The 19,083-nt window shown below is 45.6% G+C and overlaps 1 protein-coding gene across 2 annotated transcripts in view; it reads right to left on the bottom strand.

Annotated features, from left to right (window-relative positions):
• The window catches only part of agla (amylo-alpha-1, 6-glucosidase, 4-alpha-glucanotransferase a), a 96,332-nt gene that overhangs the window by 16,592 nt on the left and 60,657 nt on the right, over positions 1-19,083 (bottom strand). For both annotated transcript variants that reach the window (XR_008724103.1, XM_055641491.1), the window contains 6 exons: positions 18,077-18,210; positions 6,275-6,450; positions 5,711-5,813; positions 2,283-2,511; positions 1,475-1,586; positions 1,127-1,262 (listed from right to left, as the gene is read on the bottom strand). Coding sequence is in view for 1 of the 2 variants with exons in the window: in XM_055641491.1 (XP_055497466.1) it covers positions 1,127-1,262; positions 1,475-1,586; positions 2,283-2,511; positions 5,711-5,813; positions 6,275-6,450; positions 18,077-18,210 (890 nt within the window). In the remaining variant the exon portion in view is untranslated. The remainder of the gene's footprint in view (positions 1-1,126; positions 1,263-1,474; positions 1,587-2,282; positions 2,512-5,710; positions 5,814-6,274; positions 6,451-18,076; positions 18,211-19,083) is intronic.

Here is a 19,083-nt window from a genome sequence, read left to right as displayed (position 1 = left end):
GTAAATCCATGCTGACTTTGTCCAATGATTTCACCACTTTCCAAATGTGCTGCTATCCCATCTTTAATAACTGACTCTAGCAGTTTCCCCGCTACCGATGTTAGACTAACTGGTCTGTAATTCCCCATTTTCTCTCTCCCTCCCTTCTTAAAAAGTGGGGTTACGTTTGCTACCCGCCAATCTTCAGGAACTACTCCAGAATCTAAAGAGTTTTGAAAGATTATTACTAATGCATCCACTATTTCTGGAGCTACTTCCTTAAGTACTCTGGGATGCAGCCCATCTGGCCCTGGGGATTTATCGGCCTTTAATCCATTCAATTTACCCAACACCACTTCCCGGCTAACCTGGATTTCACTCAATTCCTCCAACTCCTTTGACCCGCGGTCCCCTGCTATTTCCGGCAAATTATTTATGTCTTCCTTAGTGAAGACGGAACCAAAGTAGTTATTCAATTGGTCCGCAATATCCTTGTTCCCCATGATCAACTCCCCTGTTTCTGACTGCAAGGGACCTACATTTGTTTTAACTAATCTCTTTCTTTTCACATATCTATAAAAACTTTTGCAGTCAGTTTTTATGTTCCCTGCCAGTTTTCTTTCATAATCTATTTTTCCTTTCCTAATTAAGCCCTTTGTCCTCCTCTGCTGGTCTTTGAATTTCTCCCAGTCCTCCGGTATGCTGCTTTGTCTGGCTATTTTGTACGCATCATCCTTCGCTTTGATACTATCCCTGATTTTCCCTTGTTAATTCTGGTGTCTTTCTTAACTTTTCCTATACTCTTTCCCTTCAACCACACTTGTATTTCCAATTTGTCTCCTCCCCCCCCCCCCCACTATTTAATTGGGGAGGGGGAGAGGAGGTGGGGGGGGGGGGGGGAGGAGGGAAGAGAGAGAGAGAGAGAGAGAGAGAGAGAGGAGACATCTGTGCAGCAGTGGAAAGCCTGCCTGCCAGAATGCTCGTCCCACACATGATAAGCTGCAACCCGTCCCTTTTGTACAATTCCCAATAATGCTGTACAATAATATTGTATTAAAAAGTTCAAAAATAGTTGTTAAAAACAAAATTAAATTTTCTCTGGTTTTGAACAGTTTTTCTTTCCGGTTGATTTTACTGATATTCTTACCGTGGTGTGGCTGGAACTCCTCTATTTTGAGCCATGTCGCTCTCCCCCATGTTATCCATCCAGGTACCACAGTTGTACCGATGTCCACCAAACACAAAACCAGTTTCTAGATCCACCCCAAAAGAAACATTGAAACCTAGAAGGAAAATAAACTCAGTCATGGCATGTACAATTCATAAATTGTAGGATCAGAATTAGGCCAATCGGCCCATCAATGGCTGATCGATCTTTCCCCCTCAACCCTATTCTCCCACCTTCTCCCCATAACCCATGACACCTTTACCACTGATTATCGATTCAAAAATGACTTGATTTATTTGTAGTAGAATATAAGTAATGCTTAAATACCTTCATCTCTCATGCGCGTGTCCATATGAGGTCCAGCATTTCTTTCTCTGTACTCTACACCTTCCACGTGGCGCTGCAAGGCTTCCTGCATCACTTCATATAGTGGTTGCTCCTGCCACACAACATTTCAAAATGCACCCATTAAAATATTTAGAAAATAATACTATAACACCACTAGAGAACATGGGCAGGTGACATTTTGGGTTAAGACCCTTCTTCAGGTTTATTGTAGGGATTCATTTTCCCATTCTTGATCTCCGGTATACTTGATCAATGGTAGATACCCATGTAGAATTGACAAAAATGCTGGAGAAACTCAGTGGGTGAGTTACTCCAGCACTTTTGCCTTTCCTTGGTAATTCAGCATCAGCAGTTTCTTATTTCTATACTCTAAGATGATTGGGAACCAAGTTCTGATGCACAGACTTAGCACACAGGGAACAGACAGACACACTCTGACTGTGTACACTTACATGGGCATGATCCTGCCTTTCTTATGCCATGTCCCACCACAACCTTAACATTCTACTCCTATCTCTCCTCCCAGTCTCCCCCCTCTTGGTTCTATTACAACACACACACACAATCAATTTTTATGAAATTAAACTTAATTCTAACCACTTCAAATTCTGACAGGGAAGATTAAGATAAACTAATAAATGAAACATCTTGAAGTAACTATGCATCAAAACTAAACTTGGTATTCACAAGAATGTGTGTTCAGAAGTATAATATAAAAATTAAAAAAAAATTAAAAAAATCACAGCTGAACATGGCTGCAATTATTTAGGACAAAGTAAGCAATTACCACAGTGCCTGGAGCAAGGGCTGGAGAATTGTCAGTTGGATATAGTCGAGAGACTGCACATTTGAGAATATCCACTCCTCCATTCTCAACTGAGGTGCAGAAATCTTGAATGCATTGAAGCCACCACCAGACAGCATCTCTACAATTATATCGTGCATATATTCCATGTCCAAGCAAATTTGGAATTAGACCATGTCGCAGAGTGCTTGCGAACGATAGGATTATATTCCTGTAATCAAAGGAAATAATTTATAAATAGAAATAATTGTTTTTTTCTCTTGAAAGGATGTATCTACTTTACAGTCATGTTAACACACAAACTATCCAGGAGAGTCTTACTTTATTTTAGTATTTAGACCACATCCCACTTCTTGATAGATAAGGAACTTTGATCAAATTCTGAGCTAGCTTCGGATGACATTAACTTATACAAGCTTGTAATAGATATGTTGAAAAGCAATATAATAACGAGAATAATAACGAGATATATCACCACTTCCTCTGTCACCCAGGCAATTGGCCGGCCATTCCATTAAAATATTTTGCTTTAAACTTGTATTCTCAGCATCTTTAAAAGATCAATAAGCCAAATCTTCTAAATGTTCGTTATTCTGCAATAATTTGTTTATTTTGTTCATTCATTTAATTTTCATTTATGAATACCTACTGAGAGTGTTGTAAACAAATCCATCAACAATCTTTCCTGGCTATGTTAATTGTTCTAAATCTGAAATGTTCTCTTGAACAGCACTGCCTAAAGGGCCTGTCCCACCAGCTTGCGATAGCATGCGTCTAGCGCGACCAAACGTGGTTGCTTGAGGCATACGGGCTCGCGGGGCCGGTCCCACTTCGATCGGCGGAGGCGTATTGAGTAGTGCGGGGCTGGTCCCGACATCACGCGGGACTCTAAAAATCTTGCACTGTCCGAAAATCCCACGCGACAACGGCCTGTTGGCCCACAGCCGCATTGAGGCCGTATGCAGCGCCTCGACGGGCGTACGCAGCGTGGCGTTGCACGATGACATCACCGCCCGGCGTGTCGTTGCGTGATGATGTCACCACCCAATGCCGTGCAACGTCCAAATTCAGTCGGCCTTCCTCCCGCCCAGCTGATTGGTGAGTATGACGTCGGGACCAGCCCCGCACAACTGCATACTCCTCCACGGTTCGAATTGGGACCGGCCCCGTGAGGCCGTAAGCCTCAAGCAACCACGTTTGATTGCGCTAGACGCATGCAATCGTATGCTGGTGGGACAGGCCCTTAACACTTATTATTTCTGGCATTTTGGTTTCCTTTTATTTTTTAGGTTAAAAATACATTATTGAACGCTCCTGACACTGCAGTTTAGTACGATTGAAATTGACATTTGTTTAGATTTAGAATTGTACAAGGAATGTTCCCCGACTCAGTCAAAATGTACAGCAAGGTGGTCTAATCTAAAGAGTATATCTTGCTTTCTAAGAGGAATCCAAACTGGTTATCAGACCAAAAAAGTAGAAACAAAAAAAAAGTCATTGATAAGAGTCACAGATTAATACAGTGCGAAACAGGCCCTTCGGCTCAACTCGCCCACACCAGCCAACAATGTCCCAGCTACCCTAGTCACACTTGCCTGTGCTTGGTCCATAACCCTCCAAACCTGTCCTATGCATGTACCTGTCCAACTGTTTCTGAAACAATGGGATAGTCCCAGCCTCGATGACCTCATCTGGCAGCTTGTTCCACACACCCACACTTTTTGTGTAAAAAAGTTACCCCTTGGATGCCTATTAAATATTTTCCCCTTCACCTTGAACCCGTGTCCTATGGTCCTCAATTCCCCTACTCCGAGTAAAAGACTCTGTGCATCTAGCCGATCTATTCCTCTCATGATTTTGTATACCTCCATAAGATCTCCCTTCATCCTCCTAAGCTCCATGGAATAGAGACCCAGCCTACTCAACCTCTCCCTATAGCTCACACCCTCTAGTCCTGGCAACATTCGCATAAATCTTTTCTGAACACTTTCAAGCTTGACAATATCTTTCCTATAACACGGTGCCCAGAACTGAACACAATATTCTAAATACGGTCTCACCAACGTCTTATACAACTATACAACATGACCTCACAACTTCTATACTCAATACTCTAACTGATGAAGGCCAAAGTGCCAAAAGCCTTTTTGACCACATAATCTACCTGCGACTCGACCTTCATGGAACCATGCACTTGTACTCCTAGATCCCTCTGCTCTACAACACTACCCAGAGGCCCACCATTTACCGTGTAGGTCCTGCCCTTGTTCGACGTCCCAAAATGCACCACTTGACACTTCTCTGCATTAAATTCCATCAACCATTCCTCCGCCCACCTGGCCAATCGATCCAGATCCTGCTGCAATCTTTCACAACCATCTTCACCATCTGCAAAACCACTAACTTTTGTATCATCGGCAAACTTGCTAATCTTGCCCTGTATGTTCTCATCCAAATCATTGATGTAGATACCAAACAGTAACGGCACACCACAGGTCACAGACCTCCATTCTGAGAAGCAACCTTTCACCACCACACTCTGCTTCCTTCCATGGAGCCAATTTGCTATCCATTCAGCTATCACTCCTTGAATTCCATGAGATCTAACCTTCCAGAGCAGCCTAACATGCGGCACCTTGTCGAAGGCCTTACTAAAGTCCATGTACACATCTACCTTCATCAACCTTTTTGCTCATGTCTTAAAAAAAAAAAAAAAAGATTTGTGAGATACGATCTCCCACCATGCTGACTGTCTCCAATCAGCCCTTGCCCATCCAAATACCTGTATATCTAGCCCTCAGAATACTCTTCAGTAACTTACCAACTACAGATGTTAAGCTCACCACCTTATTGTTCCCAGCATTTCCGCTGCAGCCCTTCTTGAAAAGATACACATTTGCCACCCTCCAATCCTCTGGCACCTCTCCTGCATTTAAGGACGACTCATAAATTTCAAGCTGCTGCTGCACATGCTCAGAATAGATTTTTCCGGGTACAAATGGTCTAGAGAAATGAGTTTAGTGCAGATGGTTTTAATAGTGGGCATGAGACTAGCACAAGGGGTGGCACAGTGGTAGAGCTACTGCTTCACAGTGCCAGAGGCCCTGACCTCAGGTGCTGTCTGTGTGGAGTTTGCACGTTTTCTCGGTATTGAATAAGCTTTCTCTGGTTTCCTCTGCACATCACAAAGACGAGCAGGTTCATAGTTTAATTGGCCTCTGTAATTTGCTTCTAGTGTGTAGGGAGTGGGTGAGAAAACAGGATAACAGTAAGAACAAGCGACTGACGGTCAGCGTGGTTCGGTGGGCCAAAGAGTTGGTTTCCGTGCTGTATCCTTAAACTAAAAATGTGAAAAACTACCCCTTCGGCGTTGATATCATCCAGGATTCTATGACACGTTTGCTTCTTACCTAGCTTCTGGTGCGCGTCCTGTCACCAGCAGCAGTCCTTTGAGAGAAATGAAGGTATCTCTACCCCAACAGCGGAATAAACCAGCAGCAAAATGTGGCAGCCCTTAATAGAAATGTAAAAATCCAAATTAGCAGAAGAGATGAAATGAAAAAACGAAATGGCGGAATTGCTTTTTCAGCATAACAATACAAATGACCTTTATACTGCAATGTTTAAAAGGCATCCTTGGTAACTGATAAATTCTGCACAATGTGGATGGAATGGAGATTATTTTTAAAATAAGAGTCAGATTGCAGAGTTAAAAACGATACTTGAGAGAATTTTATTTTGTAAAATGTTGTCGAACTTTGTTATAGATGGTACAAAACCAAGTAAATCCTACAGATAAAGATTATTCACAGTATGACTTTAAAAAAAAAAAAAAAAAGTATCAACATTTTCTTAAAAAGGAAGGTAATTTTTCTGGTTCACCGATCCTTTAAGTGCAGTTTTGGAGATTATATTGGAATATTTATGGTGATATTTGCGTTAAATCAAATCTGAGGGAAGTTGTGCTGACTTACCAGCTGCTAATGAAGGACAACATTGCTCCTTCTCATTGGTGATATAATTCAGTCTGTATGGAACACCCTTCAGGGAAGGTGAAAGTTGGGGAAGTGCAGGAAATCGCCCAATTCCGCACATCTGTATTGAAGCCATACCAAGCTGCTTCACAAACGTCGAGCCATTCTGGACAAAGCTAGGAGAAAATGACAAAGGAAAAAAATCATAGAACTAACATCTTATCAAAATGTTTTTGCTAGTAATTGTTCACTCGTCCACCCAAATATCCCAGCTTCTCACAACGTCTTATCAAAATAAAATGTATATTTGAACCAAGTGTGGATGGTAACCGAATGGAAATAGGACTCATCACATTTCACCAATCATATAATCTTTCTTTTACCTTTACTTTATTTGTACTCTTGGTTTTGTTCAGAGATACAGCTCGGAAATAGGCCCTTCGGCCCACAGAGTCCGTGCCGACCAGCGATCCCCCACACCCTAACACTACCCAACACACACTAGGGACAATGTACAATTTTACTAAGCCAATTTACCTACAAATCAGTACATCTTTGGATTGTGCAAGGAAATCGGAGATCCCGGAGAAAACCAGGATGAACGCATTAACTCTGTACAGAAAGCACCCGAGGTCAGGATCGAACCCGGGTTTCTGGCGCTGTAAGGCAACAACTCTACTGCTGTGCCACCGGGTTGGTGGTCTATTTCTAAATTATTTAATAGGTTACCATCAATTTTATGCACTTGCTAATCCCACCCAAGCAACCTTTTATTGAGACTCAATGCACACCATTTTCTATTTATTAATTTTCTTTGGGATCTGAACATCACTGGCAACACCCTATATTAATCACCCATCCCCAAATGCTCTCCTGACTGTTGCATGACCATTTTGTAGGAGAGATCATAAGGTCATGTGATAGGAGTAGAATTAGGTCATTCCGCCATTCAATCACGACTCATCTAACTCCCCCTCCTGACCACAATCTCCTGCCTTCTCCTCATAACCTCCGATACCTGTACTAATCAAGAATCTATCTATCCCTGCCTCAAAAATATCCACCGATTTGGTCTCCACAGCCTTCTGAGGCAAAGAATTCCACAGATTCACCACCCTCTGATTATAGAAATTTTCTCTTCATCTCCTTCCTAAAAGAATATCTTTTAATTCTGAGGCTACGACCTCTAGTCCTAGACTCTCTCACTAGTGGAAACATCCTCTCCACATCCACTCTGTCCAAGCCTTTCACTATTCTATGCTTCAATGAGGTCCCCTCTAAACTCCAGGGAGTACAGGCACAGTGCCAACAAACGCTCATCATAGATTAACCAACTCATTCCTGGGATCAGTCTTGTAAACCTCCTCTGGACCCTCACCAGAGCCAGCATTCTTCCTCAGATATGGTGCCCAAAATTGCTCACAAAATTCCAAATGTGACCTTACCAATGCCTTACAGAGCCTCAGCGTTACATCCCTGTTTTTGTATAGAAGCCTTCTTGAAATAAATGCTAGCATTGAGTTTCTTTACTACCGATTCGACCTGCAGATTAACCTTTTGGGAAACCTGCAACAGCACTCCCAAGTCCCTTTGCACCTCCGATTTCTGGATTCTCTCCCTATTTAGAAAATAGTCTACGCCTTTACTCCTACTACCAAAAAGCATGACTCCACACTTTGCTTGGCTATATTCCATCTGCCACTTCTCTGCCCACTCCATCAACCCGTCCAAGTCTTTCTGCAGAGTTCTTGCTTTCTCTAAACTACCTGCCCTTCTATCTATTTTCATATAAATCGCAAACTTGGCCACAAAGCCTTCAATCCCCTCGTCCAATCAATAATATACAAGATGAAGAGCAGCGGCCCCAGCATCGTCCCCTGCAGAAATCTGCTAGTCACCGCTACCAGTAAAAGCCCCCTTTATTGCCACTCTTTGGCTTCTGCCCTCCAGCCTACCTGCTATCCATGCTAGATCTGCCCTTTGATACCGGCAGCCTCACATATGGCAACGCACTTTAGCTTCAACCACATTATGGGTTTTGGGGTCACATCTATGCCAGACTGGGCGAGGACAGGATTCCCTGCCTCGAAGGGGATAAGTGAACCAAATGGGGTTTTACTGCAATGTGGTCTTTGCAACAATGTGGTCATTTTTATGCTCACTCTTACTTATCATGTAACTTACTTATCTTACCATTTTATTAATGGAATTTAAATTTCTACTGCTGCAAAGGAGGAATGTGAAGTTGGAGTCTATGGATTGTTAGTCCAGGACTCTGAACTACCAGCTCAGTAACAGTAGTTTTATCACCTTATTTTATCATAAAATGCTATCGACCATCTCAAAACTTTAATCAAATGTGACTCACTCTAAAATCCATAGCAATTCTCTGATTAGATTATACTTGTCCAAGCGGTTAATCAGTGCCTGGACTGATAAGATTCAAGCAATTTCCATAAATTACAGTGCCCTCCATAATGTTGGGGACAAAGATCCATCGTTTATTTATTTGCCTCTGTACTCCACAATTTGAGATTTGTAATAGAAAAAAAAAAAAATCACATGTGGTTAAAGGCACACATTGTCAGATTTTATTAAAGGACATTTTTATACATTTTGGTTTCACCGTGTAGAAATTACAGTAATATTTATACATAGTACCCCCCATTTCAGGGCACCATAATGTTTGGGGCACATGGCTCCACAGGTCTTTGTAATTGTCTATGAGTGTTTAATTGCTCATCACCTGGCCAATACCATACCTACGGTGAAGCATGATGGTGGGCACCATCAAGCGGTGAGGATGTTTTTCAGTGGCAGGAAATGGGAGACTGGTCAGGATCGAGGAAAAGATGAACAGAGCAAAGTACAGAGAGATTCTTGTTGAAAACCTGCTCCAGAGAATTCTGGACCTCAGACTGGGGCGGAGGTTCACCTTCCAACAGGACAATGACCCCAAGCACCCAGCCAAGACAACGCAGGAGTGGCTTTGTGACAAGTCTATGAATGTTCTTGAGTGGCCCAGCCAGAGCCCGGACCTGAACTCGACCAAATATCTCTGGAGGGATCTGAAAATAGCTGTGCATCGATGCTCTCCATCCAACCAGACACAGCTTGAGAGGATCTGCTCAGAAGAATGGGAGAAATTATCCAAATACGGGTGTGCCAAGCTTGTAGCATCATACCTAAGAAGACTCGAGGCTGTAATCACTGCCAAAGGTGCCTCATCAAAGTACTGAGTAAAGGGTCTGAATACTTATGTAAATGTGATACTTCAGCTATTTCTTTTGAATTACTTTGCAAAAAATTCTGAACACCTGTTTTCGCTTTTTTATTATGGGGTATTGCATGTCGATTGATGATTAAAAAAAAATTAATGTAATCCATTTTAGAATAAGGCTGTAACATAACAAAATGTGGATAAAGTGAAGGGGTCTGAATACTTTCTGAATGCACTGTACTTATAAGAGCAACCAGAGTTCTGGAAAAAGGTCTTGTGGACAGATGAGACGAAGATTAACTTATATCAGAGTGATGGCAAGAGCAAATTATGGAGGAGAAGGAACTACCCAAGATCCAAAGCATACCACCTCATCTGTGAAACACGGTGGTGTGGGTATTATGGCCTGGGCATGTATGGCTGCTGAAGGCACTGGCTTATTTATCTTCATGATGATACAACTGCCGATGGTAGTAGCATAATGAATTCTGAAGTGTATAGACACCCATCTGTTCAAGTTCAAACAAATGCCTCAAAATTCATAGGCCGGCAGTTCATTCGACAGCAAGACAATGATCCCAAACATACTGCTAAAGGCAACAAAGAAGTTTTTAAAAGTTAAAAAATGGTCAATTCTGGAGTGGCTAAGTCAATCGCCCGATCTGAACCCAATTGAGCATGCATTTTATATGCTGAAGAGAAACCTGAAGGGGACTAGCCCCAAAACAAGCATAATCTAAAGATAGCTGCAATACAGGCCTGGCAGAGCATCACCAGAGAAGACACCCAGCAACTGGTGATGTCCATGAATCGCAGACTTCAAGCATTCATTGCATGCAAAGGATATGCAACAAAACCCTAAACATGACTACTTTCATTTGCAAGACATTGCTGTGTCCCAAACATTATGGTGCCCTGAAATGGGGTGACTATGTATAAACACTGCTGTAATTTCTACATGGTGAAACCAAAATGTATAAACATGGCCTTTATTAAAATCTGACATTGTGCACTTTAACCAAATATGATTTTTTCTATTACAAATCTCAAATTGTGGAGTACAGAGGCAAATAAATAAATGATGGGTCTTTGTCCCAAACATTATGTACTACAGCGTATTGCTTCATTCCCTCCTGGTTAATTAAAACTATTTTTAAATCAAAGGTGAAATTCATAAATTAGTCAGTTTCCCAAACCACTCTACATTATGATCAGCTTCCATATTTTACTTATTCCAAGATGCAAAAAACAAGGTCTTGGAAATGACATTTTTAAAACTTAAGTATTCTTCTCCATTATCATTGCTATAGGAGAGAATTGTATTAAATCCACTTGATTTCACCCAGGAACTAATCATATGTCTTGTTCTATGATCATTTTGCCTCTTTTCACGATTAAAATATATATTTTAAAACTGTTTTTAACTAAAGTAGCAAATAAAGAGCTGCTGGAGGAACCAGGGTGGTCAGGCAGCATCTTGTAAAGGGAAGATACACAAAGATGCTGGAGAAACTCAGCGGGTGCAGCAGCATCTATGGAGCGAAGGAAATTGGCAACGTTTCGGGCCGAAACCCTTCTTCATTTTGGATCGAGACCCTTCATTTGGACCAGAAAAGTTGACTGGCCATTTCCCGTCACAGATGCTGCATGACCGACCACTTGAGTTCCTCAGCAGCTCCTGATATGCTCCCGATGTGCTACTGATTCCAGCATCTGCAATCTTGTGTGTCTCCTATAAAATACCACAGTGCTCTTGTTTGGATCAGTGTTTCTTTACACTGGTAATGATTGTATTCATGAACAGTTCTATCTGATTTTATTTTATTTTCAAGGGTCCTTGCTACACACAATAATAAACCTTAAAAAAGTACTTTTTAAAGAGCACATCTTCCAATATTTGGGTTTGTACTCGTACACGTTTATACCCCTACCAAATCTTCTTTCATATAATCTCCAATTGCTTTCTTTTATTCGTTAGCAGCCTTCTATGGCTGCTCTTGCCCCTGGAATATCACAGTTTATTGTGCTATACCTTATCACGATTTCCTGAGCTTGTGACCTTTCTTATTGTGTAAATGGAACCATAAGGCATTTCAAAATACAGAGATCTGAAGAATTCGTTCTGCCAGCAGGAGGTGATTTTGGCTCACCTTGTTTGTTGGGTTGTCAAGACCATAGATACCTATACCACAGAAGGAAACTGATCAAGCTCATTGTATTCATGCAGGTTGTGTTGCATAGATATGAAAGGCCTGAACTATTGAACCAGAGTTTGGAGTTCACATGCTATCAGAGTAACTGGGGGAATTGATTTTTTCCAGCAATTAATTCCAAACACCTACAGATCATTATAAAAATATCTGAATCTCTGAAGACTTCAGAGTTTTTTTTGTACATTTCTTCTGTATGCTCATTGGATACAGTCAGATAATTTATGAGTAGTACTGTAGGTAATGTAATGCCCATGTCCTAGCATGTGTCTGATAGTTTTAGCATAACCTGTTCAGAGTAGCTAAACTAATATCTGGTATAGACATTATCTAGACAGAAGATAGATATTGTCTACCTTCAGTATAAATCAGCATCTGCAATTCCTTCCTACACATTTTGTCTGCTATACTGCGAAAGGTATGCCTACTTTGAAGAACCTCATCTCTCTAAGTGTCTGAAGAATGGTTCGGACCCTAAAATGTCACCTATTTATTTACTTCAAGGGATGCTGCCTGACCCACAGAGTTACTCCAGCATTTTGTGTTTATCTTTGGTATAAAAAACACCTGCAGTTGCTTTCTACACAAAATATCTGGTATGCTGGATTCCCAGAGTATTGGTTGTGTGATGTTCTGACGACACTACTTGACTACATGATGTTAAAGTATGTGAAGAGAAGAAAATGTGGTGAAACACCCTCTCTCATGAGTCTTTAATCTCTCCTATTTGGTCCTTATCTGGATTTAGTTGACACCAGTCTAGTCCATATTCTAAAGTCTCCTTAAACTAATATAAATTTCACACCCTGATTTGTGACTCCCCCTTCTCACAGAATCCTGACATTAAATTCAATCAATCATGCTATTGTCATTCCCATGATCAGATTATTAACAAATTCTGTAGGTTCTGTTAGGTAAGGGGGAGGTACAGCAATACCTGGGTATCCTTGTACATCAGTCACTGAAAATTGGCGTGCAGGTACAGCAGGCTGTGAAGAAAGCTAATGGAATGTTGGCCTTCATAATAAGAGGATTTCAGTATAGGAGTAAAGTGGTTCTTCTGCAGTTGGATAGGGCTCTGTTGAGACCACATCTGGAGTATTGTGTACAGTTTTGGTCTCCTAATTTGAGGAAGGACATCCTTGTGATTGAGGCAGTGCAGCATAGGTTCACGAGATTGATCCCTGGGATGGCGGGACTATCATATGAGGAAAGACTGAAAAGACTAGGCTTGTATTTACTGGAGTTTAGAAGGATGAGGGGGATCTTATAGAAACATATAAAATTATAAAAGGACTGGATAAGCTAGATGCAGGAAAATTGTTCCCAATGTTGGGTGAGTCCAGAACCAGGGGCCACAGTCTTAGAATAAAGGGGAGGTTGTGGCGGTCCCTGGGGGGTAGGCCTCTCCTTGGATCATCCCCCTCGCCGATTGAGGGACAGGGGCGTTGGTCTGCCACGGGGTTTTCCGGTCGACTGTGTTCTTGAACTGTTGGAATTAAAAAGCTTCTTTTGAATCCGCCTGGTGTCCAGTCATTTCCTGACCTTGACCAGGCCACTACACTGGTGACCCCGACGTGATTCATCACGCGTCGTGATGGATAATAACACTGTTGCGCTGAAGCTCCCAACTCTATGGACTGAAGAACCCGAAACCTGGTTCCAGCAGGCAGAGGCCCAGTTTGCTGTGCGAGGTATCACGCAGGATGAGACTAAGTACTTTTACGTGGTTGGCTCGCTTGACCAACTGACCGCGAGGCGGGTTAAGCCTTTCCTCAGGGCCCCCCCGGTAACAAACAAATATGCTGGCCTTAAAGCATTTCTAATCAGGAGGTTTGGCCTGGGTGATGCCCAGTGGGCAGCTCGCATTTTCAGAATGGACGGCCTGGGCGACCGCCAGCCGTCTGCCCTCCTGGAAGACATGCTCACCCTAATGGGGGACCATGAGCCGTGCTTTCTCTTTAAATATGCCTACCTGCAGCAGCTGCCTCCCGACATTCACATGCAGCTCGCCAGGGATCCGTTTACCGACATGCTGGCGCTGGGTGAACATGCCGACGAGCTGTGGAATTCTCGCCATCGCAACCTGGAAGCAGTGGACGTCCTTCCCGAGGCGTTTGAAGACTCAGAGCAGGTCGGGACCGCTATCCACCACGTCTCCACTGCTCCCGGTCGGCCCCCGCGGCAAAATCCAGCGGCCATTACGCATTCAACAGCAGGCACGTCCTTCCAGCACGGCCAGCCTGCAGTTCAAACCAATGCCAGCAGAGGTCGCTGGCGTTCAAACCAGCCAAATCGGCTCGCAGTTTCACCAGACGCCAGCGGAGGTCGCTGGCGCTCAAACCAGCCTGCAGTTCAACCAGACGCCAGCAAAGCTGGTTGGTGTTATTACCATCGCCGCTGGGGAGCTGCAGCCAGGCTTTGTCGCCCACCCTGTTCGTTCTCGGGAAACTAAAGGGCTGGTCGTCAGCGATTCCTTCGGCGGCCGGCACGATTCATCGCGTTTTCGCTTGGGATCGCCACAGTGGGGGACGTTTCCTCGTCGACACTGGTGTGGAAGTGAGTGTTCTGCCTCCCTCCATCACTGACATCCGGGCGGGCAAACAAGGCCCCCTCCTCACCGCGGCAAACGGGAGTGCTATTCGCACCTGCTGGGCGCCGACTTCCTTAGAGCCCATTCACTGCTTGTGGATGTCAAGCGGCGGCGCCTGATGCACTCTGTCACACTGGAGCCGGTCTTCCTCCGTACTGGTGATCCTGTAGTACGCCCTGATGGCCCCCTGTCATCCGTGGATGCGACTTTCGTGCGTATCCTGGCAGATTTTCCTGGCATTCTCGAACCCCACTTCCACTCCTCCACCCCGAAGCACGGGGTGGAGCACCATATCCCCACTACTGGCCCACCTGTGCACGCCCGGGCACGTCGTCTCGCCCCAGACAAGCTCCGCCTAGCTCGGGAGCAGTTCCGCCAGATGGAGGCGATGGGCATCGTGCGTCCCTCCGATAGCCCATGGGCCTCACCGCTCCACATGGTCCCTAAGAAGGACGGGGGCTGGCGCCCATGTGGCGATTACCGTCGCCTGAATGATGCGACTGTCGCTGACAGGTATCCGGTCCCGCACATTCAGGACTTCAATGCCCATCTGGCTGGAGCATCCGTTTTTCCAAGGTGGACCTCATGCGAGGGTACAATTAAATTCCAGTCCGCCCCGACGATATCCCGAAGACGGCCATTATCACACCATTTGGTCTTTTCGAATTTGTGCGGATGCCGTTTGGGTTGAAGAACGCCACGCAGGCCTTTCAGCGGCTTATGGACTGCGTGTGCCGCGGATTGGACTTTGTTTTTGTGTACCTGGACGACATAATCGTGGCCAGTCGCTCACGGCAGGAGCACTACACCACCTCCATCCGGTTCGTTGAGGGCAAATTTAACAGGGTGGCCGATGCCTTATCAAGACCTGCAGTCCACGCGGTTCTCCAAGTCGGTGAGGTGATCAACTATTCCGACCTGGCAGCCGCTCAGCTGGTCGACGAGGAGATGGCTGCCTATCGTACAGCAGTTTCGGGCCTGCAGTTGGAGGACGTTGTCTGTGGTCCTGGGGGTACCACGCTGTTGTGCGATGTTTCCTCTGAAGTTCCGCGACCCATCGTCCCGATCGCCTGGCGGCGCAGGGTGTTTGAGGTGCTCCATGGCCTTGCGCATCCCTCCATCAGGGCAACAACGGCCCTGCTAGCCTTCCGCTTTATGTGGAATGGGCTGTGGAAGGAGGTTGGACATTGGGTGCGCACTTGCATCCCGTGCCAGACTGCCAAGGTGCAACGACACGTGCATGCGCCATTGCGGAGTTCCCCATTCCTCATAAACGTTTCGACCACATTCACGTGGACATCATGGGGCCGCTGCCGTCGTCCCAGGGCATGACGTATATATTTACCGTTGTGGACCACTTCACGCGGTGGCCTGAAGCCATTCCGCTACAGAATTCCACCACAACTACCTGTGCTCGAGCATTGTTGGCGCACTGGATCGCCCGGTTCGGGGTTCCACTGGACATAACATCCGACCGGGGGCCTCAGTTCACGTCAGAGCTGTGGTCGGCCATGGCACGCCTCCTGGGTGTTCGTCTGCACCACACGACAGCGTACCACCCGCAGTCGAACGGCCTAGTGGAACGGTTTCACCGACAGCTTAAGGGTGCCCTAAGGGCGCGGCTCACTGACCCAGACTGGGTAGACGCTCTACCGTGGGTTTTGCTGGGGATACGCACCGCACCCAAGGAGGACTTGGCCTCCTCCTCCGCTGAGTTGGTGTTTGGGTCTCCATTAACGGTGCCTGGGGAGTTCATCCCGCCGGCACGTGGCCAGGTGGAGCAGCCTTCAGAAGCTCTGCAACATCTTCGGCAGACGGTGGGCAAGCTGGCGCCGGTGCCCACTTCTCGTCATGGGTCCTTCGGTCCGCACATTCCCTCTGCTCTGGAGGACTGCCAGTTTGTTTTTCTGCGCAGGGATGCACATCGGACACCTCTACAGCGGCCGTACGAAGGTCCCTTCTGGGTCTTGGAACAGGGCTCGTCGACATTCGTCCTGGACATGGGGGGTCGGCGGGAGACTGTTTCAGTTGCGCGGTTGAAGCCAGCACATATCGATATCGATCGGCCGGCGCTGGTAGCACTGCCCCGTAAGCGGGGGCGGCCTCTGTCTAGGGTACCTCCTCCTTTGGTTACTTCGTACCCCGCACTTGTTGATCAGGCGCCTGTGCCGGGTCCGAGCGTAGTGTGCACCCGGTCTGGCCGTCGTGTACGCCGTCCTGTCCGTTTCGTACCTCGGGTACTTGGGGGGGTCCTGTGGCGGTCCCTGGGGGGGTAGGCCACTCCTTGGATCATCCCCCTCGCCGATTGAGGGACAGGGGCGTTGGTCTGCCACGGGGTTTTCCGGTCGACTCCCGAGGGGTAGAGATAAGAGTGTCGGTGTGTGTTCTTGAACTGTTGTAGTTAAAAAGCTTCTTTTGAATCCGCCTGGCGTCAGGTCTTTTCCTGACCTTGACCAGGCCACTACAAGGTCATTTAAGACTGAGGTGAGAAAAAAACTTTTTCACCCAGAGAGTTGTGAATTTATGGAATTCCCTTCCACAGAGGGTAGTGGAGGCCAAGTCACTGGATGGATTTAAGAGAGAGTTAGATGGAGCTCTAGGGGCTAGTGGAGTCAAGGGATATGGGGAGAAGGCAGGCACGGGTTATTGATAAGGGATGATCAAGGGCTCGAAGGGCCGAATGGCCTCCTCCTGCACCTATTTTCTATGTTTTTATGTATTTGCAAGCATTATTAAATCCAGTAGAGCGATTGTGGACAATTACCCAGGATATTTTCACATGTTCTCTTTTGAAAGTACAGGTGCACAACCTTTTATCCGAAAGCCTTGGGACCAGACACTTGTCGGATTTCGGACATTTTCGGATTTCCGAATGGAAGATTTTTAGCGTAGATTAGGTAGGTAGCGTGGGCGGCTTGAAAATTCTGGAACGGCTGCCTCCTCCCGGAGACCGGGAAATCATTGTAAATCATTGCATAAATGTTAGTCAGTTAATTTGGAGGGATGTTATGTGGTGGTGGTGTGGTGGGGGGGCGGCGCCGGTTGGAGCTCCGACCCCGGCAACTCTACCCCTGGCTGCGAGGCGCTCCAAATCCAGCGCCGGCCTCGGGCGGACGCCCGCAGTCCCAGCTCCGCGAATGTTGGGAGTCGGCGGCCACAGCGCTCCGGAGCTTACCGCACGGCGACCCGGTAAGGCATTGCCCGCTCCCCGCTGATATCCCAGCACTGCGACGCCGCCGACTCCCAACATTCGCGGAGCTGGGGCTGCGGGCGGCCGGCCGCGGTGGATTTGGAGCGCCGCGCAGCCATGGGTAGAGTTGCCGGGGTCGGAGCTACAACCGGCGCCGCCCGCGGCCGGACACCCGCAGCCCCAGCTGGGAGTTGGCGGCCACAGCGCTGTGGAGCTTACTGCACGGCGACCTGGTAAGGCATTGACCGCTCCCCGCCTCTCCGACCAGGTAGGGGACTAAGAATTAAAGTTTACCCCTCCCCTCCTCCTTCACATAAAAGCCCTCCAAACTAACTGACTAACATTTAAGCAATGATTTACAGGTTTAAGTGTAGGAGGCAGCCACTACAGTAGTACAGACCTGGGTTGACCGTGGGTCGTTTCAGGTCAAGTTTGGCGCCAAACGCGAGCTTTGGTGTGCAGACGACATCCTGGAAAAAATGGCCGGTTTTCGGAGTTTTTCGGTTTCCGGAACTCCGGATAAAAGGTTGTGCACCTGTACTGTAATACTGTCCATACCAACTTTGTTCAATTTTTGAACATATCTTACCTTGACATTCGGTCCAAAGTTGCTTGCACGATAACCGAGTAAGCTCCTATAAGGAGAGCATCGAAGTAGCATGGAATAAGGTAGCGGGGAAGCATTTTGAGGTAAGAAAACATTGCGTCAAACCATTTACCAACCTGGTAAAAAAAAAAATCTCATTGTGAGATAATAGATTAACAGCAGATATATAGTCAAAATTAACCCCAAATAACAGGCAATAAACCATCAAACCATAATCTGTTAAATAAATCACTATCATTTTGTATAATCTGAAATTTAAAAATATGGATTCCAGTTTCTAATTCCGATTTAAAAATTGCCATGATGTTCCAAAATGCTGCCGCTCGCCTTTTAACCGGAACTCGAAAGAGGGAGCACATTACGCCAATTTTGGCCTCCTTCACTGGCTCCCAGTGCACTTTCGAGTTCATTTTAAAATTATTTTATTTGTTTTTAAATCATTGAATGGCCTCGCCCCGCCTTACCTCTCTGAGCTGCTCCACCTATATGCTCCTACCCGGTGCCTCAGGTCAGCGGATCAGCTGCTCCTTGAGGTACCAAGGTCTAAGCGGAAGCTCAGAGGGGATAGAGCCTTTTCTGTTGCTGCCCCGGCACTCTGGAACACCTTGCCGCTGCAGATCAGACAGGCCCCTTCACTGTCCATCTTTAAATCCTCCCTAAAAACTCACTTTTATTCACTGGCTTTCGACATTGGCTGAGACATTGTTCCTGTTTTAGTGCTTTTAAATGTCTTTTAATTTTTACTGTTTTTATAGTCCTGTCGTCTTAATGGTTTTAGTAGTTTGTAATAACGTTTTGTTGACTTCCCATGTACAGCACTTTGTGGTAACTGATGTTGTCTAAAAGCGCTTTATAAATAAAGTTATTATTATTATTATTAAGTCATATTTCAAAGAAAAATGTGTTCTAACTGCAGGATATCTCAGTTTAATACCGCAATTTTAAAGTAAGTTAATTGTGGGAAATATGACTGCTAAGTTACTAAAATT

This window comes from Leucoraja erinacea, chromosome 10, assembly GCF_028641065.1.
Source record: "Leucoraja erinacea ecotype New England chromosome 10, Leri_hhj_1, whole genome shotgun sequence".
Taxonomy (NCBI): Eukaryota; Metazoa; Chordata; class Chondrichthyes; order Rajiformes; family Rajidae; genus Leucoraja; species Leucoraja erinaceus.
Note: the sequence above shows the minus strand (reverse complement) of the source record. Positions and strands in the feature narration are given on the sequence as shown.